The 26,540-nt window shown below is 37.2% G+C and overlaps 1 protein-coding gene across 7 annotated transcripts in view; it reads left to right on the top strand.

The window, feature by feature from the left end:
- Window positions 1-26,540, top strand: part of SLC4A10 (solute carrier family 4 member 10) — a 149,861-nt gene that overhangs the window by 60,062 nt on the left and 63,259 nt on the right. For all 7 annotated transcript variants that reach the window (XR_009724015.1, XM_061344144.1, XM_061344127.1 and 4 more), the window contains 3 exons: window positions 10,306-10,452; window positions 19,550-19,688; window positions 24,800-24,960. Coding sequence is in view for 6 of the 7 variants with exons in the window: in XM_061344144.1 (XP_061200128.1) it covers window positions 10,306-10,452; window positions 19,550-19,688; window positions 24,800-24,960 (447 nt within the window). In the remaining variant the exon portion in view is untranslated. The remainder of the gene's footprint in view (window positions 1-10,305; window positions 10,453-19,549; window positions 19,689-24,799; window positions 24,961-26,540) is intronic.

Genomic DNA, 26,540 nt, shown 5'->3' with positions numbered 1-26,540 from the left:
TTGAACTTCCTACATCTGAAAAGTTGCCTGCCTCATGTCTAAAGAGAGTTCTCTCTATCTGCGCATGAACTCGAGCTTTCTAAATGCCTGCCCTTGATTACTTCATCATATTTTTTTTCTTCTCCTTTCTCTCTGGCTGTATGAATTTCACGTTCTTTGCTACGTGGTTGCCATATTGATGATTTCATGTGAATATCAACATGATGCACAACAACTCCCTGTTTTGCTTCCCTCAGCAGTGCCTCAAAAAGCATTTTGAAAGGGGCCTGGATGTGTTAGTCTGTATGAGAGGTTATCTCTTACAGAAAGGTGTATCACTCACTGTAGTATGTATAAGATAGGCAGCTCTCTGCTTAGTCTGTGGCAAGTCTGTGTACATGCAAGGGTAGATCTCAGGTAACATGTTTCCAAAGTGGCATTTAGGGTTTTTGGGTGTCTTCATGGGGTAAATGGCTACCTGTGGATCAGGCTGGCTATGACAATTTTGAACATCAGAGAACAACCCCTTTTTTTTTGAATCTTACACTTAGTCTTCTGTAGTATTCAGTCCCTTGATCATGTCTTTGGACAGAGTGAAACTATTGTATCTGGTGTCCTTAGAGAAACCTCTGATAGAAGAATGCAGGCTCCCTGCCTTTCCTTCTCCGTAATGCTGATTCACAGAATTTTTTGTTGGGTTATCCTACCCCAAAAAATTCCTTTTGCTGAGTCATTTTATTGTTGATGGTAAGGTGGCATTATAGAGATGTACAGTTTTCTAGAGAATGACATCTTTAAGTCAGTCACCTGGGTAGACTCAGGTGTTAAGGAAATCAGGGTGACTGTGATGTTCCACATGTGATTGCATGGAACCTAAAGCTTCATCTCAAAATTTGAACAAGTATGCAGTTTAAAAATGTTGTGGTTTAAGCCCAGCTGATAACTCAGAACCACGCAGCCGCTCGCTCACTTTCCCCTTTCTTCCTCTCTGGCTCCTGGTGGGATGGGGAGGAGAATCAAAAGAATGTAAACAGCACGGGTTGAGATAAGAACAGCCCAGTAACTAAGGTATAACACAAAACTACTACTGCTACCACCAGTAATAATAATCGTAAGGGAAATAACAAGGGGAGAGAGTATAAATCTAAAAAGGGAAGGGCTAAGAAAAACAATAAACACAAGTGATGCACAATACAACTGTTCACCACCAACTGACTGATGCCCAGCTTGACCTGAGCAGCAATCTGGGTGTTCCAGGTGACTCCCCTCAATTTATATATTGGGCATGACATGCTGTGGTATGGAATACTCCCTTGGCTAGTTTGGGTCAGGTGTCCTGTCTCTGCTTTTTCCCAGCTTCTTGTGCCTCTCTTCAGTGGCAGAGCATGAGAGACTGAAAAGTGCTTGACTGGGGTAACCATTACTTAGTAACAACTAAAACATTGGTGTGTTATCAGCATTGTTCTCAGGCTAAAGCTGAAACACAGCACTATACACGCAGAAATATAAGAAGGAGAAATATAACTGTTACAGGTGAACCCAGGACAAAAAAACTATTTAATTACTATTTTTCACCACCATCTTGTATATATAGAGTTGCTCCTGTGAAATATCAGTGAAATATTCTTTCAAAAATCTGCTCCTAGGTTATTATCAATAGAAATCAGAACATCACAGTGACCCCCTCCCCATCCTTTCCATGAGTTTAAATTGTTTAGAATACTGAAACATTCTGTGAGTCTGCTTTCCTTTAAAATAAAATCACACTGCTCCCTAATGTTCTAACAATCATTCAATATAAAAGCCTTCATAATGCGGTTAGCTTTCTCAGATAAATTTCATGTCCAATCTAAGATCAGATCAGTGTGTGTATAAATATATAACTGCATCCAGAAATACCAAGTGACATAAAAAGATCATAAGAGATTGTAAATTTTAATATCCAGTTGCTGTTAATAGCATGTCCATTTGTTTTGCAGGACATTGAGGCACTTTTCCATCTGGAAGCAATGGATGTGACTCACAAATGTCACTTTCTTATTTTTATCCAATGTACATTGTGTTGGGTTCTGCTGAAAGCTTACCTTTTTCATAATGACATAAAAGATATAAAATATGAAATTATATAATCAGGTGCTAATTGCATAGCTTAGTAAAAATCATTTAATTAGATAATTAATATGTATTATCCAATTAGTTCTTTGACAGATACTTAATTGGATTTATGTTTTAAAAATATAAATAGCTAGTTACTGAATATTCTAGCAAAGACTAGTTTTGACAGGGTTTAAGTTTATATCAGCAACATCTCAAACCTGCAATTCATATGAAGAACTAAAGGTTCTTTAAATCTGAAAATCAATATTCTGTTTCTTCTGATTAAATTTTAAAATTGTAAGTATTTTTCTATATTTTAATTTTAGACTATCAGCATTCAAATGTCAGAAATACTGATTTAAATGTGTACTGAAATTTCTATCTGAAATTTCTTGGCCCAGCAAATACTTGTATTTTGGGACAGCCATTGTGCAAACATAAGTACATATCTTGCTGAAAGCATGAAAATATCCTGGTGATTAATGCTGCCTGGAAGAACATCCACAAGACCAGAATTTTGCCTCAGTCTCTTTTGATCAGTGTTTTTATCTTCCCTGAGCAGTATAATGAAAATCTGGGGAGACAGGACAGGAACTGCAGTACTTACAGGAACAGAAGAGGTGTGGCGCTTGTCTTAGTGCCAGTAATGATGCTTGCAGTATGTACTTCAAATTGTATCATTTTATTTAAGTGCTTCAGAAGTAGACTGCAGAACTTTGGCACTCAGATTTTCAGCATGGATGATTTTTATAATGTAATTCATTTTTTGCTAATGGTTTAGTGTGAGGTGTCCCTGCCCATAGCAGGGGGGTTGGAACTAGATGATCTTAAGGTCCTTTCCAACCCTAACTATTCTATGATTCTGTATTTCTATGCTGAATTGTAAGGTCAAGATCGGTCACTAATACCAAAGAGGTCACTTGTCTGACTGTTGCATTAGTGAAAGGACAGAGAAGGCATTTCTAAAAGCAAACCAAGAAGGCTGTCTCCCGTGGTTTTAATCGCATACTTTGCATGTTATCTTTCAATGTGTGCGCAGATCAGTGGTGAAATTCCTAAATGAGAATTGGGCACTGATTCTGGATAGTAAAGTACTTAATTGCAAAAGGACAGGCTGTACATGTACCTGAACTGGGAGCAGGTAGGCAAGTTTTCATAAACAGATGTGCACAGTTGCACTCAGCTTACTCCCTGTTGTCATCTCTGGCTTTCTGCCATTGCTTCAGTGGATGTTCAGTTGTAACAGTTTTCTGACAAAATATATATACCTACTTTTTCTCTCATAGATTAGAAATGTTCGGATCGATCTCCACGTGTTGCGACTTTTGGACTATATAGGTACGCAAAAGGGTTGGCACTAAGTGCACTCTCACTAAAGGATTTTGCTTACAGCCACCATATTAACTGAGAGTGAAAGTGACTGTTCCATGGCTGTCCTTGTTAGTGGTGTTAAGCTGCAGATCCTGGATTTTTGTGGCAGGATTTCAGAACTGCTGTGGTTTGAGAAGAAGCTTCAATAGGGAGATGACTGAAGACGGGATTATTATGTGGAGGTTCAGGAATGAATTCTGTCTCTGTTGGAGGAAATCACAAAATGATCCTTGATTCAGAGAAGTCAAGACTTTGCTTAAGCTTTTTATGTTTCGTACATTTTATCTGCCTAAGTGGTGTGGGAAAAACTTGTCTCATGGGAAATCAAGTTTGTCATCTTTTGTGTCTCTCAGGATACATAACACACCGTATCCAAGTATGTAAATCCCTGTACATCAGATTATTCATTCTGACACTTTTGACAACATTTAGATTATGTGGACTGATTACTGAAAGTCACAAAAGACTTCAAGCTAAATTAGGAAATAAACAACCCTGAATAGGATGCAAAAGCTGAGGATTTAAACTTAATAAACGAGAAATTAATTCAAAATGTTAAGCATGCTTATAGCGATATTTTGTATTTAACAGCCTGCATGAATATTGATTTTGGTAGTAGATTTTGTTCTGCTGACCAAAAAAAGAGAAATCCTGGAGTATTTAATTATTCTCTTTTTAAAATGGCTATTTTAGTTATTATTGCTTTCTAGATTTCTTCCAATTTTTGACAGTAATTTAAAAAATCATTTTGATGACTATTTCAGTATACACAGGGTCAATATATGTAAAAGTCATTGTGATTGAATTCTAATCTCCATATATTATTATTTAGTGAAAATCTGAATGGCTTCAGATCCTGAAGTAGCCTTCTATTCTCAGAGACTGGACATTTTTTATAGAAATAACATGACAGTGGACCTGTCTGCCACTAACATTATTTACCTGAGAGTTAATAGCAGCTCACAGGACTGAGAGGAGATAAATCTTATTAACCTGTTGGCTTTGATTCAGTTTTGCCCCCATGTAGAAGAAAGTCAGTTACTAGTTCTGCTTGGTTAGGCAGGAACGCTGACCAGGATCTCCCCTCCCCTTGACTGACAGCTTGGTATAGCTTATTGTGAATAATCTTTTACCCCATTAGTACAGATCCCCTCTCCAAGCTTCCTTGCCTCTGCTTCCCTTGGATGCCTCATTCATCCTAATGTGCACTCTCACCTACCCATGCTCCTTGTATCAATGTTTGTTAGATTTAGAGGGGTAGAATATAAACCGTGGAAATAAAGAGTTGGAGAAAGATTCAGGTTAGTCTATGCCTGTAATGTCAGCTTTATAAGCATGAAATTCTTTCATTGCCTGTGAGGTATTATGTGCTCTAGTTTGTTTCATTTGTCATTTCTAAGGCACATCTTTCTCTATTTTTTGACTCCTTTTTCCTGTGTCTCTCAATATTTGTCAAGATCTCGCGTTCTCCTGAGCTATGCTTGCACTCTTGCCTTGGAAATCACCTGAAATCATAGAATCATAGAATAGTTAGGGTTGGAAAGGACCTTAAGATCATCTAGTTCCAACCTCCCTGTCATGGGCCAGGGCACCACCCAGTAGGCCAGGTTGCTCCAGGCCTTGGGCAGCCTTTTCCAGTGCCTCACCATCCTCACAGTAAAGAATTTGTTCCTTATATCCAACCTAAATCTCCCCTGTTTCAGTTTGAATCTATTACCTCTTGTCCTGTCACTACAGTTCCTGATGAAGAATCCCTCTCTGGCATCCTTGTAGGCCCCCTTCAGATACTGGAGGACTGCTGAAGGTCTACACACAGCTTCCCTTCTCTAGGCTGAACAGCCCCAATATTCTTAGCCTGTTTTCATATTGTCACTTCGCATGGATCTCTTGTCCCTTGTTTGTGGGAAGATGGTTCGCCTTGAGGATTCATGAATAACTCTACAGGACGTGTTCACATTCTGTGTCAGCTGAGGTTTTTGGCAAGGTCTGAGACCTGATCTCATGATAGGACTGTGCACACCATACCTGGACTGCTCTGGAGCAATGTGAAGAAATCAGGAATGAACATAAGTACAGTTAAAAAGAAGACTTTTTAACCCAGCCACAAACTGGAAAAATGTTTCGTTAAAATGACAGATTTGTTGGGATGGCAATGATTGATGGGGGCTCTTTAAAAGGTCCTTAACTTTCATGACTTCAATGAGATGCGCTTGTCCTCCATATTCAGTATGTCCTTAATGCTTTCTTGAGGCAGGGATGTTGTTTATTCTTTTTTTTCTGTATAATTTCTGCTGTAATTTAACCTAAAACATAAGTTGCATGCATGATGTAAAAATTTTGTGAAGGCTTTCTTGGCAGTTCCTCCCAGCATGGCAAAAAGGTGAAAAATGTCCCTTGAGCAAATCGTAACCACAAACAGCAATGTAACTGCTGGTTTAGGAAGTATTTTGTTCTTTCTGCTTTCTCTTTAGCTCTGCCTCCCTGCTGCACTACAGTAACGAATCATGAGTCATGTATTGTCTACTCCTACACAATTCACTATAATCACTTTTTCTTCTATAAGGAAGGACTGCTGGATTTCTGTCTCTACTCACTGTTCATTTTTGAGAGGATGGAAAATTGCATTAGGTTCAGCTGTAGCTGGCAGTACATAAAAGAGGCTTCAAAGCTCTCTTTCCAGAGGAGGAAGAAACCCCTCCAGTCCTGCTGAGGTCAGCAGTGATTTGAGACTTGGCTCAAACCACTGGCAAAGTATTCTCTCTCAAGGCATCTTGACTTTGCAGTGTGTTTCCTTAGTAGGTCACAGAAGTCTGCCTTTCCTCCTTCTGGAGGTGTTTCAAGACCCATCTGTTCCGTTATTTGCCCCTTCATGTCATGCCTGTGAGCAGGGATCTGAAAGGCTTGGTCTCAGTAGGTGCCTAACACAGATTCAGAACCTTCCAGGTTGAAGGCAGTGCAGGCAGATGTATCACGTGCACCTGGCACTCACAAACATTCACATCCAGGGCATCCACTTTTTATGCAGTAGTTATTACCTTGGCTGTTTCACTAAGGAGCAATTAAAGTACCTGCTTGAGTCCCACATGAATGGTGTAGCATGGAGGCCTGTGGAACCTTTACTGGTGGGAAAGCAGGGAGGTGAATGTAGATGATATGGTTTTTTTCCTACCAGATGGCTGTGTGTTTTCTGTGTTAAATTTGTGCTTGGAAGAAGAATGGGAGGCACTGGGGCAAAAATATCTGTACTTTTAGTGTTCCATTAAAAAGATCTTAATTCCTCTAAATTAAGGGAAACATTTAGAATCCCTTTCTCTCAATCTCCATTTTCTGTTGCAATGTCACATTCATTCAAACAATTCTAATGAGATTTCCAGAAGTTCCTAAGTGAAGTCATCAAGCACCATAAATTATAATGGGCGCATGTTTTCAAGGCTTCAGAAATCCCACTACATTTCCTTTCCATTTATTTAATGAATAAGATAAGTGGCTAGGGCAAGCTTCTCTTTTAATGACCCAGAATGCCAGGTTCTGAAAATCAGTTTTAGATGTTACAACTGTAATTTTCAAGGGCTGTGCAGAAAGAATTTTATTTTCTGAGGTTGCCTTTTTAGATTGTTAATCTAATATTGGGGGCCTTAAAATAAAATTTAGGTGTAAGAAAAAATTTCTTCTTTGGGATAGAGTAGCCCCAAACAACCCTTCTACTTAGATTTTATTCTGAGAAATGTCTCTAAAAGATGTATTAATATTAATAATGCATATTTCATATCTGTCTTCTCTAGGGCATAGAATTCATACCTCTGCAAAGTGGAGATGTTTATAGCACAGTAACCTTTTTGTTAAAAAGTTTAGGGGAAATCCTGATTTTTACATATGCTATTATATACTTTCACCTGTATGAAAATTAAATGTAATTAACATGATTCCTTTTAAATATTTTATAACATAATTTGGGTTTGTTAATATAATCCTATAAAAATTAGAACACTTTATAAAAGTGGTCATTATGCCTTAAATACTTAAAATATTTTTACCTAAGGAGTGTTTTGATGCTTTGAAGGTAAACCACAAAGGGTCAAAGCCTTTTATGCTATGAATGCATGGATTTGAACTAACTTTATATTCTGGGTTTCATTCTCCAGCTATGTGCAATTTGATTAAAACCAGTCTTTTTTTAAAAGCAATATTTATACAATTTAACAGTGGACAGGTAACATTGTATAAGGGTGACATTGCAGAGCAGATCAATTCAGTGTATTGCATTTCATTAAGCTTTCAGACTGTGCATAATATTTTATAATAATTTATTTTCTCAGAGGTTCAGTTTTTAAAAATTACTAGCTCCTAAATCCTATTACTTAAAATACTTAAGCATGTGTTTATGCTTGGCTTTCCTAGAGGCACATCTGGAATAAATCAGTATTTTAGTTCAGAGTGTCTTTTAGCAGGAACAAAATCGTAGTCTTTCCATGATAAAACTCTATTGATATTAAGGTAAGGTTAGTTGAAAAAGCTCAGGAGGACTGTAGGGTAAATACTATGGCTCACTGATATCTAACGCACCTGACACAGGCAGGGACACCTTCTGCTAGACCAGAGTGCTCAAAGCCCCGTCCAACCTGGCCTTGAACACTTCAGGGGATGGGGCAGCCACAGCTTCTCTGGGCAACCTGTGCCAGTGCCTCACCAACCCCATAGTAGAGAATTTCTTCCTTGTGTCTAATCGAAATCTACCGTCTTTCAGTTTAAAACCATTTGCTGTTGTGCTGTCAATACATGCCCTTGTAAAAAGTCAACCTGTGTAGTGCTTCACTGAACCTTGTTGCGAGGATCTAGATTCTTCTCTATGTTTATTAAAATTATGCATTGATAGAACTCTGTTGGCCTCAGTAGGTTCACACAGAAGGAAGAAGATCCATTTTGCAATTTCTTGGTTATCTGTTTCAGTTTCCATGTTCCTGTTATTGTTTTCAGTGTGAACCAATTCTTTGTGCATAGGGAAAATTGTTGTGGTATTCAGACATAGATGAATGTTCATGCATTTTAGGGCCTGTTTTCTAGTTCACTGAATAAAGAACAGTCTGGACTCAGGTCCTGGATTCAGCCCTGGAAATTAATGTGTGTGAACCTGAACCTGCATTTCCTGATGCAGGTACAACCTGAGCACTGAAGTGGCACAGAACTTCAATCATGCATTGAAGGATCATCATGCCCACTTATATCACAAAGCATCAGGAATGTATTAAAATACTGAATTAAAAAAGCGATTTATCTGCACCTCTGGAAATTAAGTCTTAGAGAAGATAACCTGATTCCTTTCAAAATGTTTTGGATTTCTTTTCTCCCCAAGGAAGGGGACAAGGAAGTGTTGAATACTACATTACTGTCCTTTGGTATCTTTTTAATGAATTCTTTTTATGGAATACATTTTTCCTTGTTTCTTGAACTACTGTTTGCAATATATTTGAAATACACCAAAGCCATCAGTTCTTGTTAAACCATTTATTGGGTTAAATGTAATAAACACGAAGAAGAGGAGTCTAATAAATAAGTATTAAAAAATCACCAACAATTTCAGTTCATGATCTTTGCTTCCGAAAAATCTCCTGACTCTACAAGAAAAGTTTCCTAAAAATTGTTGCCTCTGCTTTCTAGTGGCCTCTGTATGCATCCAAGTTGAGGAAGTAACTGGTGTGGTGTCCAGGCCTTTTCTTCAGCTTGTTTTGGCTCCACCTTTGCAGAGAATTCGTATGAGCTTTGAATTTCTTTGATGTATTGTGACAAATGCTGCCTTGCTCTGTTTTCTGTCCCTGCTGGAGTCTCCATGGGACTAGAGATCACATGCTACCTTAGCTTAATGTTCTTGACCTTTTTCAGACGATTGACACTGCTGAATGATTACAGCAAAGCAGCAATTATCCGCTAGCTGTGTTATGCTTATTTCAAGGAGAAAATAAATGTTATTTGAGATGAGTAATCTGGACTGTGTCTTTCTGCTGAGTAACTGTAGGAAACTTGCCTGTATTGAGTCATGATTCCTTTCCCATTTGTTCTGTTTTGTGGTACTTTGTGATTGCTTCCCTTCTGCTCTCCTCCTCCTAAATGATTTACTGTGCTCTGATCCTGTTATCCCACATCGCTAAGAGCTAAATCTTTTGGGCTTGATCAGCAACATAAAATTCCTCAGGCTCAAAGATGGTGGTAGGCATGGCAATATACCTTCTTATGTATCTTAATAAATAAACGAATGCACTCTAAGCTACCAGCAATGTATTTGTTAAGTGAGCACATAAAATTGTATGGGGATTTTGCAGTCTGGCTTTCAGGCGTTTTATTTTTTTTTTTAAGTAATCTTTCTTTTTTTTCTTTTCTTTTTTTCTTTTCCCTTCAGTTAATTTCCCACAAGAATTCTGTCAAGGTTTGGCTCATAAATAGCAATGAGTTTTGTAAAGTTCCTGTACACACAAAGCAAACAGCAACTTCACCAAATGTTCAATGCAAAGAGATCCATGTGTCTCTTCATGTTACTGTTTTGGAAGACATTTTACAGAACACCTGTCTAGCTTTAATGAAAGTTCACACACAGAAATACAAATCTGAAGAAAAAACTTTAAAAATCTCACACTGCATCATAAGGATTGTATCAAGTGTGACCTCTCTCAAGGGATTGTATACGTGTGCCACTACATCATCATTATTGTAGTCAATAACATTATGACTATGACATTAGAATAATCAATATTACATGATTAAGTAGTTCTAATGATTATTATACCACTAATGCTATTATGGTTATTAATATTGTTTTTATGTTGCCACAGCTGCTTTTTTTAAAAGGTAATTTTTTTTTCCCCATAGGCCATCGAACATTGTTCATTGGAGTTCATGTGCCACTGGGTGGAAGAAAAAGTCACCGACGCCATAGGCACCGTGGGCATAAACACAGAAAGAGAGACAGAGAGCGAGATTCAGGATTAGAAGATGGGAGAGAGTCTCCTCCGTTTGGTAAGATAAATTTTATCTTTGCATAGGTCTTTTAATAATAAACATCAGTATTGATTATGCATACTTTACCCTGTTACGGCTTGGATGCCATTACCAGTGGGGTTTTGGAGAACCCACCAGAGCCTCTCCAGTCTCTGGTGGAGAGCCAAGATTTACTCTTTTCATGAAGAACAGCAGACAATGAGAGTCAGTACATGAGAAATCTCAGTAATTTCTACCACTGTAGGAGAGTCCATAAGTGTTCTCATAAAGGCAGACCTCCACCACCATTGAGAAGGGCTGAGCACTTTATGGCACCAGCTGCCCCCAGTGAAGTCTCTGGAGTATTTGCCTCTAAAACCATAATGTGCTGGATGCTGGAGTGATGGTTCTTTAGACTTAGTTTTGTAATAATGTCCATGTCAATGGAGCTGCAGTGTTTTATCGGATGTGAACTATGATCCAGATTGTGTTTACCTTTTCCTTACATGACACCATAATGTGCCATTGTGAGATGAGTCTGCTGAGGACTTGAGAGCAAATAGGAAAAAAATACTTTTCCATTAACAAACCTGATACAAGACTCCTAAAATTCTCAAAATTTTAAATTAAAAAACATTACAGAGAACAGAAAAAGGTAGTAATGAATAAATTAGTCAAGCTTTGTTTCAAAACATATGCGGATATTATTTGCTGTTCAAAAATAAAAAGCCCATGTGCTGAAATATCCAATAAGTGTTGAAAGTATAGTAGAAACCTGTATAGAAAACAACTTGTCAGTGTACAACAGAAGAATGTTTTAAAGTCATTAGGGATATGTGCCAATATAATTTCAAGTTACAGAATAGTAATGATAAGACTTCATTTAAATCTGAAATTTGTATTATGTATGTAGAAAGATCTGGAGCAAGTAGATAATAAGTGCTGATGGTTACAGAGAATGAAACAAAGTCAAGCCTTTTTGAGGCTCAGTAGATATTGGCTGTGGTGTTTCTGTCTGGAATGTATTTCAAATTTACAAAGACCCAATACTGTACTGAATCCAGTTTCTTGTAAAACAGCAAAGTTCATAAATTATTAAAATAGTTTTCAAAAAGAATATGCATATATACGTATAATGTCAGATTGAAAAGAAACAATTGAAAGTTACATTAGACAAGAAGTGAGATATCTTAAACTATGAAGCAATGTCTTATGTTAAGTCATCTGGTTTTATTTAAGTGCCAGTATGTGACACATTTTGGCTGAGAACTTAGCTCTGTTCTTTCAACTTCTGGAGACCTAGGCTTATGTCCTTCCTAATGTCAAAATAAAAAAAAAAGAAGCCCCAAACCAGAAAAAAAACCCCAAACCCCTGAAACCACAAACCTGGTTGAATCCGTCCTTAATAGTCTTCTGACAGTTGTGCAATAAAATGCACCATTCAACACAGTTCTGTGTTGTTAAAATCAGCCTATGTTCAAGAATGCTCCAATGAGCATTCGTGAGCAAAACGCAAGTGCATTTTGAAGTGCATTTGTAAATTGTTGTTGACATCACTTTTCTGCAGCCATACTTGTTTGAAGTAACAGGACTGCACTTTTGCAAGTCACATTTTCACTTGTAAAAGTATTACAACTATGAATTAAGGGGTGTGTAGGTAACATAAACCATTATTTTTATAAGAAAGGCCAGAACACATAAGATATAGAAGTAATCTCTGGATCCAGAATGCTGAAGATGCTCTGCAAAATACTTGGGTGATAACAAGCCAAATACAGAGCTACCAAACATTCAGAAAAGTCTGGGAGTATCCAATTTTTCCACCCTGAAATAATATCTATTTAGAGAAATTTGAGGGGTTTTTTCCTTTGGCTGACTGGCCAGAGAACCAGACTTTGAGTGTTGACTTCTGTCCAGCCAGGCAGAAATGTGGCATTGCATAGACAGCAGTGGAAGGGATTTGTCTTATGAAGGTAAATCTGACAGTTATACAGTGACGGAGGGGTTGAACATAGAACAAACAGACAAAATTATACAGGGATTAATCATAGTCTATATCCACATCCTTGCTTTTACAGTGGATTTTCCTTATAGGAGTTTCAAACAGGTGGTTGTGCTGCCTGGGGAAAGGCACTTCCTTTAAAAAGAATAAAAACATAGTTTTTCTGTGTTTTTATTTACTCAGAGAGAGCAACAGATACTTCTCACACTAAATCTGAGTCCACTAAACCTCAGTAATGCTTCTTAATTCTCATCTCCTAGTGACCACAAGGTTATAACAGTATCCAGAGGCTGAAGGAAATTGCAAGGAAGACAAATACACTTCTTACTCCTGATGCATAACTTACTGTGAGGTGCTGCTGCCTAAGAGATCAGATCCAAAATAGTCCCTTAATTTGTGAATCATTCTGATTTAATTGAACACGCAGAAGTGCTTAGCTGCCTCTTCTCTAGATGCCTTTTAGCATATTTCTGTTGAATGGTGGTAGGAGGCTGTATTCTTGAGAACTGAGAGGGAGGAAGGGAAAGCAAATGTTTCAATGAGCAGGTACAAGAATAAAGACAGAGAAAATAAGCATTGTGAGCACAGCTGATAGAAAACAGTGCTTTGAGATAAGTCAGAAAAATAAATTGGATTTCTACGTACAAGAGAATAAATTATCAGTGTTTTGAAGCAGTGAAGTATGAAAGGAGCTATAATAAATGAGGCACCAACTGAATAATAGAGATGCTGTAACAAGTAAAGGCCTGAAATATTCAGAAGTGAAGGGCTCCAGACTGCTCAGTTAACCAAGCATGGGATGAAGCATTATTTTTTTGTCATAATCTATAACTTTGTAAGTTATAACTTCATCTGTGAAGTACCATTAGGTGCAGATCTTGCTCTGCTATTATTGCTTCAGGGAGCTGTGCAGTACATAGTGCTGTGGGACCGTGCAGGCCCCAATCAGTGGACAAGTGCCACCAGGTTCCTATCCAGTGACAAACAATTTCTTAAACAGTTTTCTTTGCATCAGCATGGCTAGAAAACACCTGTATTCAGTGTAATGCCCATGGCTGGAAGTTCATGTTACTTTCTTTGAGTCCTGTCTGGGAAAGCGGTACCAGCTGCTGTCTGAGATAAGGTGTTTGCAGAGAACAGATTTTTTAGAGCATTCTGACGGCAGCTCATAGGCTTTTTTCTTGATCTCCTACTGTCACTTTTCAAAGGTACCCTGAGTATTCTCAGTGTGCTTGTAGATTCAGAGCTTGTAGACAAATAATACATAGAATATATAGGTAATGTGCCCTTTTAGGGCACAGATCAGTTACTCAAGTTTTATTTCTGTTTTCACCACACCTGATTCTTCTTGTCTGTCTGTTGCCTCCTGATGAGATGAGGTTGTGCAAGGTGTTTCCATTTTGCCATAATGATGTGTCTTTGAATCACGTAATTTGCAGATTACATGGCTTGCTCATGGAGAGGCTTTTTTGGGTAGTAAAAATTCAAAGCGGAGTGATTTCATTATTCTGGATTTCCACCAACTTGCCTCACAATTTTTTGGAAGAAAAAGAGAAAGCCAGTGAAGTTACTCACTCTAGTTAAAAATGCAGTAACACTATTTGCTTTCTTGAAGGGGTTTACTGTTTCCAGCTGAAATGCTGCTGTTGTAATTAAAGACCCAGTTTCATGACCCCTTTAAGCTTCCCCCTCCCCCCCCCCCCAGCTTTTTGTGTGGGTCAAGTGTTTCAACTGCTCTGTGAATTAAATTAGGGAATTGATATAAATTAAAACTAGTTTGGCAAAAAAAAAATAAAATCTGTTTGTAGCCTAGAGTAGCTCCTTGTGTAGCTTGTTGGAAGGGCAAGGTGGGCTGCATGGCCACAAGCTGGCTGGGACTGCTCCATCAGTGCTGTGGGTCATGGTGGTGCTGAAAGTCTGCAGCAGATTTCCCTTTGGCTGTTTAGGTTGCACTTGCTCAGTATGCACGTGGATTTTAGTGGCAATATTCAGTATTTTCTTGATGTCTGGTTATTTTGCCTGTAATCAGTGAAACTGCTCATGTACTTCCACTCATGAGTTAAAGATACGTTTCTGGTTTAAAATGGGCTGGACAAGGAAGACTTTAGCTCTCAGCAGGGTGTCTTTAAGGACAGGTTTTGTAAGAGTGAAGTGAACACAGCTGTGGATAGTGGGGTTTGATTTCATTCTCCTGTGGTGTTTTCCAGGACTAGATACTGTTGGGGCTTGTGCAAGGTTTGGGTTGTTCTTTTAAGAAATCTGGCTTTAATAATCTCCAGTTTTAAAGAGGCTTAAATTTGTAATTCATGCTATTGGATGTGGCAAGGGAAGCTGAGAAGCTCTGGAGGTGGTGCTGACAGAAGACTCTACGCACGGTTCAGAAAAGGCTCTTTGAAGGTAATGCAAATAAAAATGAATTGCAAAGGGGAACTTCTCTTGGTTACTAGAGGGGCTTGAAGAAAACGTAATAAAAGGACACAGCTGGCAATTTGGTAGCTAACCTCAAATGTTGAAGGGGTATTAATGGGGCAAATTTAATTATTTGTAAAGAATAGGGCTGTTAAGAGAAACTCCAAAGCTTAACTATAGGCTTTGTCTGCTGAACAGTGGAATTAGAAATTTGAATCTCTGGGCAGGTGTGGAACAGATTGCAGGAAATCTGGATTAATATAAGGTATCATAACTTCAGTTTTCAGAGTCTAGCAAAAAGATGATAACTGAAGCTTGGGAATTGCCCATATTGACAGATCCAAAATATAAGATTATTTGTCATGGCCTTGATGTGATGGAAACAATTAATGGGAAGAAAATGCAGAGAGAGCTTCCTGCAACACAATTATACATATAGGGCTGAAGTCCCAGAGGAGGAAGCAAGGGAATACTTTCTTCCATTTTGTCTATGATGTTTGCTGCCTTGTGTGAACTTCTGTAATATAAATCTTATTTTAATGTTTAACATGTTTTTGAATGTAGAAAAAGTTAATTTTCACTCCTACATTTACTGACCCCAATAAGAAATACTAGCCCACTAATACTTCCCTTAAATGAAGGCTCTCAGCAGGCTTAGAAATACAGAAACCTGTTCTGACAATTGAGCTAATAGACTTACCAGAAATACACTTTTGTACGCTTTCTGGAGCTTACGAAGGGCAGAGGACAAAAATTGGATATATTTTTCATGTGTTTCTGATTGTGGTATGGCTTGGACAGATTGTGTGCAGTTCTGAATGATGGCGGGGTGGTTTGTCTCAGGGGAAATCCTGGTGTGCGCTGAGGAGGAGGTGTGGATCACTCCAGTGCAGTGGAGCAGGTTGTTTGCTGGGATGCATTTATGTGGAGGGGCAGAGAATGATCCTGCTTTCTTATCTCAGAAACCTTGTTCCGTTAGGCGAGAGGGAGCAGTCCTGACCCAGAATTGTGGTTGCACTTGCGGATATGTTAAAGGGGAAAATGCCAGTTACGGTTCTTTCCTACCTGTCTTTTGCAAAGTGTGATGGTGATATAGGCCACTGTTCCCCCTACCTGCATGCAGCGCTGTTCCGGGGAGCAGCTCATTGTGTTGCCCTCTGGGAGTCAGGTTATTATCATTTCTGGCTTTCAGTTCAGCAATTTTGGTCTGTCTGTGCCCATATCTTGCTTTTGTTTTAGGGATGCTAATGACTTTACGAAGAGCCTGTGTAGTGAGCAGTATGTCAGGTTGCTGCAGAGTCATTTTTCTGTGGCTCTGAATTCCAGTGTGAATTTGTGGTTTTGACAAGAGCTTATGCACCAGGCCTTAATTTTTACCCTTTTGACAATGCAGTAGAGTTATACAGATTTTAAAAACTAATATATTCAGGTTTTCTATGCATGCAATGAAGTTGATGTATCAGAGGTAGTTTGGGTATCTATGTGAGTGCTGCACATACGATGCAAATGCAAGCCCAGAGGAACACGAAGTCTGGCAGGAGGCTCCCATGGTGGAGCCACAGCAAACAGAAGCTGCTTTGGCTTTTCCTTATTGAGATGGCTCATTGGCTCATTAGCCAAGCATGGGTTGTTGTTGATGGTACTCCTGCTCCTGTCACGTACCAGACTTTGTGCCCAGTCCCAGCTGATCCTGGAGGATTTCCTGAGCTGGTGATGGGCTATTTACTTGGGAGAATTAGCAGCTGCTTACTGTGGAACTCGAGTTCTAATTGCTTCTAATACCTCTGTGCTCTGATATAAAATAACTGCAGTTATAGAAATACTAATGTAAGAAAGGAATACCAGTTATTTATTTTAGTTTTTTTTAGCTTAATCTAGATTACTTTCATTATTATTTAGAAATAGCAATAATAATATAAAGGATTTTTTTAATGTTGGCTGTACTTCTTGAAATAGGGATAGACACAGGTGGTATTCAAGCTGATTTCTGTTTTCCCAGACTTCAAAAACATTGAGTGTCCTAAATTGCAAATATTATGCTTCTAGATTGAGGATTAAGTTATCATGGTTTGACAGTCAGCAATTGAAGTATTCTTTCATACTGTTTTTGAATCATAGATTACTCATTTTCCATATAATACATTAATGACATATTTGGTATTTATTACTCTGGTGAATAAGAGCCAAATCCATCTGGCATTGCTCACATGAGTAATCCTGTTAACTCAGTTTTACAAGTAGAACCAACAGATTTTCTTTTTTAATTTTACTGTTTTCCTATTGTTTAATTTTCTTAGGGGTTTGCCCTTGAAATAAAATTATTGTACTATGAAGCAAATAATAACTTCTTTTTTTTTCCCCAGCTTGGCATCTGAAACTCCACCTCTGGTTTACAGGCTTCAGACACCAGTACAAATTACAGCAGCGAAGAAAGTTAGCCAGAATCTAGAAGATAGTTTTGTCTTAGAGAGGATGAAAATAATTCAGTGCATATTTTAACATATATGTAGGTTCTTCACTGTTGTCAGTGCAGTAGCTGTGTTACACAGAAGACCCAGTAAGAACAGATCACAGTAGTAACATGTTTCCTTGTTACTGCTCACCTGACTTCAAGAGATTTCTGATCCTCTGCTTTCCTTGCCATGCTGAAAGTGTGCATTTGTACGAGTATCATAACTTTCATAAAACGGCAGCTCTGCTGCACAACACTACTCATTTATTACTTAATAGTAGCTGTTGCTCTAAATCAGTTCTAGTGCTGATTTTATCAAGAGTACAGGATGTTCTTGGCAATGCTTATTCTCAGATTCTCACTGCAGTCCAGCTCTCTACCAAAGCAGCTTGTTCTCCATGTTCTGTCACTTCTCATGTGCACTTGCCCTTTGCAAGTTCATATGTCACTGAATTTTTTCCTTTTGGGAAATAATCTTAACAAGTTGCACCCTTCTTGACCAGAATATGCTATCTAGTCTCGGATTAAATCTTGATGTTTGTGTATACTTTATCCTTCTCCAGAACATACCAACATGTGGATATGAAGAACATAAAGAATTAAAGAAATCCCCAAGTAAATAGAAATATGTAAAGAGAGGCTGGAGGGGGTCTAGAACAGAGGTTGAAATGGTCTTAAAGAAAAAAGAGGACTGAAGAGAAGAGAGAGAGTAACAAAAGAAAGGGTAAAGTGAAGGAGGTTATTGCTATTCTTCAATGATTCTCCACAAGTAATTTCTGTCCCCTTGCCTGTCCTCCTTCAGTTTCCATCCTCTAAAGCTTAGTAGTATCTGAGCCTATCTTTCTCTCCTTTCTGTCCAGTATTTCTTCCTGGGTTTCATTTCCTTGCTTTGTGAAGAAGTAAGTAGCCTTGAACGTACCATATCTTTACACTCTGCTTAAGCAAATAGACCTTATGTGAAAACTGTCAGGTACTGTTTGTATTTTTTTTTTTTTTTGCTATAGCAAATTTACTACTACCAAAGAAGGTATCTTTACTGCTGAATTTAATCTTCTGAATTGGTTGCCCATTTAATTATTTTTGCTTAGAGCTGTATTTGCCCTTCAACTAGCATTTGGTGAGTCTATTACCTCAGTTTTTCCAAAATTCAGAGAGCTTGAGGATCCTATGCGTTGATGCTCATCACTGGTAGATGGAAAATACTGTAGGCTGTCTTACAAATACAGTTGTAGAACAGAACTTCATTTAGAGAGTGTTCAAGGAATTGCTGAGCTGTTCTGCTGGCTAATCAATTTTTCAGTTGACTGGCAGCCTGGACCCTATCTGCTCTTGCAAAGGGCTTTTGATTCCTCTTAGAAATATAAAATACATTAGCACAAAAAAGAGCTGTGTATTTTTAGAGAGACTGTATTTCCTCCAGAGCTTGTTCATTTGAGATTTACATCTAAATAAATAGGATTTTATTTTTTTAAAAAGACTTACAAAATTTGAGCTATGAACACTGAATATACATGTATGTTAAGGTGCCTTTTGAGTTCCTGAAATTTTCTGAGTGATGTGAAAAACGAGTATTATTTCTCTAAAACGCATTTAGTGTTCTGCACTGAAAGGTTATGAAGAAAAATAACTGGTAAAGGGAAGACAGAGATAGGAAGAATAAAATAGAGAAATTGGGATGGATAAATGACTTCTTCATTTGTAACAGCCTAACCATGTAGAAACAGTTTACAAAGGTGCAGGGGAGTGGTAGGTGTGTAGATGGTGATGTATTCTTGTTGAACTTCCCAGTGTATATTGACATTATAGAGCTTTTTTTCTGGTTTCTTTCTGCAGAAAAGGTAAAACAAAGAATGTACATTTAGTATACCAGCTTTGTGAGCTGAGCTGGATCTGTAGATTTAGACTTAAGATGTGGCAGAGTAGTTGTAACACTGGAGTAAAAGAGTTTTCTCAGCAATATCTATGCTGCTATCTGTGCTATTTTCTGTGAGATACCATTCCAGCTTCTAATAGTCACTATTTCTGTACATCACATTCTATCTTTAGATGAGATTGTTTAATTAGCAGACTAGACAACTATGATAAATAAAGAGGCCTCAGTCTGAAGGTGTTTGTATATGAATATTTTTACAGTATAACTATAATCATGTTTTCTGTGTGGCACTAAGTGATAGGGGTGAAAGAGTCTTGATAATCTCATGAAATTTTAAATATTTGCTTGCTCAGAAAAATAAAAATGGTGTTCTGGAGTTTATATTTTTATTTTTCCCCAGATACCCCATCACAAAGGGTGCAGTTTATTCTGGGTACAGAAGACGATGATGAGGAACACATTCCTCATGATCTTTTTACTGAGCTTGATGAAATTTGTTGGCGCGAAGGAGAGGATGCTGAGTGGAGGGAGACAGCAAGGTGAGTGTTTTTGTGAGTTTTAAAAAATTATCTGTAGCTATTGGTTGCTGGCATATTGAGGAATGATTTGAAAGCTTTGGCGAGATCAGGAACAGATTTTGGATATAAAGCTTAAATGAAACCATAATTTTAATCCTTGGACTGCTAGTATTACAACCGTATTTGTTGTTTCCCAGAGCCAAATGTTTTGATCTGGATTTATGAAATATAGGTCAGAGTGAATATCAAGGGAAAAAATATCAAAGTAAACATACCATCTATATATATAAATAAAAAATTAGTGATTTTATTAATATTTTAGCTCATCATTTTGAGAAACTTTCAAACTTCATATTCTGTTTGAATCCTCAAGAAACAGATAAAATTATCATTATAAAAAGGTTGAAGTGAGGAATGAGATTACTTTGGAGCAGTAAAATTTTTACATATTCTAGCTATCAATGAACAGTTGATTTTGGGACTTTGAGAATTCAATGTTGGATTATTTTCTTTTTGTTTCTGGTTGTATGAGGTTTTTATTTCCTCTCCCCATTTTTTGGATTTTGTGAGAAACTACGTATGTGGGCTTCTTAGAATGAATATGGCTGGTAGCTTCCCTTTAGTTTTACTGCAAATTCCAGGTTTCCAAGAGGGACACAGAATTTTCTATGACCTTCACTTTCCTTATCTGTCTATAAGAGGCATAGACATATGCTAAATATAGACCTTAACATGTACAAAATTCTCATATGGGGGTTGTGCTGCAAAATGAATGTAGTAATGTTCCTAACTAATCTTATTAATATTCAGAGAGAGTAAATCTAATCAAGTTAATCATCTGCAGTGTTCTCATACTGATTAAGAATATATAGAACCTTCCAAGAAGGGTATCAGCTTCTACTGTGATTAAAAATAAAAATCACCGTGGCTTAAGCTACTTTTAGGTAGGGAAAAAAGCTTCTTTAGTTCAACTAAAAAAAAACAACAGTCCTTTGCAGAATTGTGTTTCTGAAAAATGAGAACAATTCTTATTAACATAAATAAGATAGAATTTGAAAGGAATAGGTGAAATAAAGGGTTTTCTGTCTGTACAAAGGGATTGATCTGTCTATATGTACAGTCTTTCCAGTTGTCATTTGGGAACTAAAGAATCAAAAATGTTTAACAGGAGCAAGATGAGATTGTTGAAAAAGGACATCAAACCACAGCCAATAAAACTATATTCAGAAAATACAAAAGTGAAGTATAATAGCTAATACTAAAAATTTCTTTAACTTTAGAAATAAAATGAAAATAAAGAGTTTGGTTGCCATGCAGAAGGAACTGGTCAAGATAAATAATATTCCCTTTGGATCCAAAAATTGCAGACAGCATTTGACGTGGGGTGGCTGGCTGTTAGAACAGGAAGAGATGGCAGTGAAATAACCAAATTCAAAACTAAGACAAGGGTCAAAGTGATTTATCTGTGCAAATAAGAGGGTGCAATAATTTCCATCATAGAGAGATGAAAGAACATGTATTTCATGAATATGGTAAATTCTGTCTTCCTGTGAATCTCTCAGGTGCATTGTTGTACTATAGCAAATGCAGCAGCACTGTTCAAAAAGAGATAAAATTGGTTGGGATGAACAGAAGTCAAGATTTTGGAGCTATGCAGGGCTTAGAGCAATATGTGAAGGAAAGAATAATTGTAGACTTGGAGCTAAGTGGAAAATTGGATCAAATGCAATACAGTGGTGTATCATGTCAGACTAACAATAATGCTATTTAATCAGATAATTGATTTTTGTTTTTCTGACAAAGAAGAAACAGTGGATCTTTATTTTAGTGAAGTATTTGATATGATACAGCAGTGGGAATTTATTACTTAAACTGTTCTAGTGTAAAATTGTATTAGTGGGTAAGGAACTAACTGAACAGGTGCAGTAGGTCATGCTGAAAGATTAAACTATTGGTGTGGAAGGTAGTGTCAACTAACTTCTGAAGAATTAGTCTTCATAAATAGCTTTATTCTTGAATGACAAAACTAGGACTGTAGTAATGAAACTTGCCGATGGTAAGAAATCGGGAGGTATTGTTACTCTAGAAATAAATAAGGATATCATACACAAACAGCAAAGAGACTTTGAGTAATAGAAATGGGATGGTGTTCAATATGCAAGATTGTATACTTAGAAACTAATACACTGGATCCCTTTCAATTTCAGTGGTTGATTCAGGATTTCAAAGGTACTAATGTGATTAAAAGCGTGACATGGAAAGGATGGACCCTTTGTTGCTCTTCCAGCCTTATTACATGTTTTCCACCTGTGTGAAAAATGCCACTAGCAGTATTTGTAAATCTTATTGTCTGACATCGGACATAATGCCATGTAGATGAATTAAAATTCAAAGGATAGAGGTCATTGTGTTTAATGAGAATGATGGCACTAAGTGATTCTGTATTCATTTCACCAAGCTCTGCATGAAGGGTTGGGTTCACTCTGATGCAGTAAATCTGCATCTTCATATTTTCTGTTTGATTGAAAGTGCACAAACAGTTCAGGTTTAAAATAAAAAAAAAAAAGGTTTTATGCTGTTTGCTCAAGATATTTGGGACTTTTTTTTCTTATTTGATCAAAATAGTAACATATCAAAGGGAACCATGGATAGGATTTGACCAAAGCTTGGTGGTTTCCCCCCCCCAACCCTCAACATCTCTCATGAGCAAAAGCATTCCTGCAGATTAATTAGTAAGAACAAGCACTCTGCTGTTGCAGCCCATTCCATTCCAGGATCTATTTTAGGCTTTCCTATCCATGGAATGACTTAGTTATGTGGATACAGTAATAAAATTTACTATTTTTCCCCTCATTAATTGATTTCAAGCCAGAAGAAACATTCTTATAAAATCAATAAAAATCAGTTTTGATTTTTTTTTTTTTTTTTGTGTGGGGAATGCATGATGTTTCTGTTCTGAAAAAAATTTCTCCAGTAAGTTTGTAGAGCAGCACATTGACACAAACCAGTTGTACTTATTTTATACACACAATAGTATAGTTGCAGATTGCAGCTATTAGGAAAGCAGTTCATGTTAAAATCTATCCTAATAACCTCTTGTGATCATTGCTGGAAAATAGCGCCTGATTTGTAGCAAGTTTTACCCAAACTGTTAGGACTTATCTGGTAATATAAAATGAAAATTTTGGGGAGAATATCACTATGTTTCTGGAAAGAAAAGAATGTATAGTAGGAAGAAAATAGACACTTTGGAGCCAACAGGAAAGTGTTTAGGCTTGAATTTTAATGCCCAGTTATGAAAATAAACTTCTGTCCATAGTTAGAAAGTAAATTATTAATAGTGAGTACAGAAGGGATGTACTGGGGAAAAATTATGAAGTGAAAATGCATCTTCACTGGATCAGAACTTTCCTCAAAGACATTAAGTCACAAAAAACTTAGGTTTGTCAATTCTGTTTTGTCTCTGATGTGCTTGTTTATTTTCAAATCGGGGTAGGCAGGCAAAAACTCATGTGGAGATTGTAAGATTACATTTATACATTGACTCTTGAGTGGTTTGTGGGTGTATACTCCAGCTCTTTGCTGCAGACAGAAAAGACTATAAAATAGATCATGTTAAAGTCTCCAGCTTTGTGTTCTGCACAGTTAGAAGAAATGGAATGCATCAGGAATGGAGACTATATGCTGGTGATGAGTGGGGTCACTGAAGTAGTGGTTGCTGGTAGGGTGGCCTCAGGAGGGGAAGAGTCTGGTACACAGGGACTGAAAAGAGAGAATTGTCTAGAATACATGTACATGGGCATATTTAACAAGTAGGAGCAGAGCTAGGCAGGTGGGCTGGGAACAGAAGAGGCCAGTTGTGTTTGGTGTGTTACTGCGCTGCTTGGTAAAACTGGAAATTGCTTAGCTTTCGAGGTCCTAAGGCTCTACACTTCCCTGCTGTCTGGAAATAAGTGTGAAGGTGCTGTCAAGGTGTGAGGCTCAGCTTGACTCCTCTGCTGCCTGGTCCATATGAAATAGCTGAGTGCTATTGTGTCAAGTGACAGAGGCTTGTGCTGTGGCTGCAGCTGTTCAGGCCTTGCCAAGCTGGCAGGCTGTATGGCTCCGCACAGCAGCATCTGTGTATGCTTGAAAGACTTAATAACTTCAATTTAAAACATTTTTGCATATGTTAACAGACTTTTTTCTTTTTTTTTTTGTTTGTTTGTTTAGTATTCTTTTATCATTTTTAATGTAATTTCAGTCAGTAAAAAATTGAAACGTCATACAAGAGATTAATCCAGCTGGCTATTAAAAAAAGACTCGATCCTCTCATGCCAGTTTCATGTTGTCTCTGCAGATTTACATGGAACCTGAGGAGAATGAGACTCAGAATAGTGAGATACGATATTATTGGTGTCTGAAGTGATATTTCATGCCATTCATGTGACTGTTTTACCTTAATAAGGCCTCAATTGGGGCTTGAAAGACTTCACAATTGTTTAAACATTGCCTGTGTGTACTTGTATGTGCCTGTGAGGTTTTTCATTTTAATTAACTTTTACACGAAAAATAGTCTAAATTTTGCATGTTTAAACTGCCTTTATGATTAGCTTAGTGCAGGTAAGTAACTAACAACTTAAACCAAGTTCATAATAGGCTTTTGTGGTAATGATACTGGACGCAATTCTGTGAAGCGTGAATATGTCAGTATGTTTACTTTAAATGAAAGGTGTCTCTTTGTTATATTTAGTCCAAAATGAAGCCTAACTGGAGAAAGTTCTATCCTGTGTTCTTATGATGTATAGCTTTTCTTTTTCTCTACCAGAAATTCTCGATTTTTTCATACTACTTGTTCTATTATGGAAATATCATTGTATGCAAAAGATTTGCTCAAATCTTCTGTAAAATACAGTAATGATTACTTAATATGTTTCTCTTTTAAATCTGTGTGATCAGAATTTATCTTCAAAAATGGTATAAAGCAGCATTATATAGGAAGAACCAGACAAAGGAAGTTTATAATATTTCCTACAAAGGGAGAATAAAGTGAAATTCAGACACATTTAACAGTGATCTTTCAGTATCCGTGGAAGTAATTGATATTTAATTTCTTATGAACAATGGAGTTGTAAAATTGGTTGTTTGTACAGGTGGTTGAAATTTGAAGAAGATGTAGAGGATGGTGGAGAGAGGTGGAGCAAGCCCTATGTTGCCACGCTGTCGCTTCATAGCTTGTTTGAGCTGAGGAGCTGTATCCTGAATGGCACAGTCCTTTTGGACATGAGAGCTAATTCCATAGAAGAAATTGCAGGTAAGTATTGATGCTGCATTTATTAGTTATGAAAATAATTAAAATGCTTACAAGATAACTGTTGTGTAATGATCAGTTCAATCCTAGGAAATATTTTACTCATATATTAGAAAATATATTAGAAAAGAATTAATATCTGACACAACTAGTAAATATTTATATTTTTTGTATAAACTTTGCTATTTACACAATCAGTTTTTATGTAAAGGGGAACATTAAAATGAAACAGAGTGGACAGTTGAGATATATTTCTGTATTTCTCTGGCATGTTCTCTGCTCTTGCTGTGACACCTCACATTGTGAATGATGAGTGTGCTAGCTTCCACAAACTTAATCTATTGCTATGCTAATTGCAGACATTCAATCTTAAAAAAATATGTGGGAAGTGTGCATCATAATTATGTAACACAGTTTAAAAACCATGTCTCTGAATTGAGAATAAAACCAAGAACAGTAATATAAAGTGTAAGTTTTAAAACAATTTTCAGGTACATTAATTTATTTAACTAAAGTTGAGTGGGTTTTCCCAATAAAGGTGTATTTGGCAGTTGCAATTCTAGAGCTTTTGAGAACCGCAAAAGCAGAAAGCAAGAGAGAACATAATGGATGATTCTTGTCTTCTAAGAGTATGAGTGAGATTGAGACTGAATGCCATTTACTGTGTTCCTGGTGTTTCCCATAAAGGTTATAACTAGTTAACTGCAGGGGCCTTTTTTCATGGCAGTGCATTTGTACTGTAGTGGAATAGGTTGTTATGGGCTGTATAGTACAGACCTGTAATAGATGGTCTTAGGGAGTCTGAGAACTACAGAAGTTGCATAGCTGTGTTAGAATCATGCAGTAGTCTGGTATATTAATTTCCCTTTCTAAATACAGCAGCTAATTAGAATTAGATAACTTACAAATAAATTTGTTAGTAGACAAGAACTGAACATAAGTAGGTTCTCTAGTCTGTCAAGACAGGGATAATATATGTATTATAAGCATACTCGCATTAGACTTTAAAACTCATCATTAAAAAGTTAACACCCTGTCCAAGGGTTCATGTGCCCTAGAGGGTTTCTAGTGCTGTGTCCTTGCTCCTGTTATTTAAAAATCTCTGTCCCTTCCTGCAGAGAAGACATAGAGCAAAGACCAGTACTAGTTTGTAATCGGTGGTCTCTAATTTTCTTTTTATTTACCTTTAGTATGAGCTAGTCTCACACTCGTGGTGGTTACTGGACTGGTTTCCTTACATAGCTTACATCTACTTGAAAGTTTTTCCTTACTTCTACCTTTATTTCACAACTTTTCTGAAAATGATGCTGTGTCTGTAAATCATACATTTGACACTTTATATGAATTACATGAATCTTGTTATTTAATACAAATACTGTATTAGATGTATGGTATGCTCTATACTGCAAACTTTGCTGGAAGATCAAACATGACAGAACAGGTGTAAATTTGGGAAGGACCTGCACAGAGAAATGGTGCATGAGTGGCCGTCGGGCCCTTTTTGTTGCCTTGTCACAATTGCAAACTAGCATGTTAACAGAGAGCTTAAAATACACAAATAAAATTAGTGAACTTTTGTTTAG

The sequence above is a fragment of the Neopsephotus bourkii genome, unplaced genomic scaffold, assembly GCF_033783945.1.
Source record: "Neopsephotus bourkii isolate Nb327-2 ecotype Australia unplaced genomic scaffold, CSIRO-AGI_Nbou_v1 NB_196, whole genome shotgun sequence".
Lineage (NCBI taxonomy): Eukaryota > Metazoa > Chordata > Aves > Psittaciformes > Psittacidae > Neopsephotus > Neopsephotus bourkii.
The sequence above is the reverse complement of the archived record's forward strand: the minus strand, read 5'-3'. Positions and strand labels throughout refer to the sequence as shown.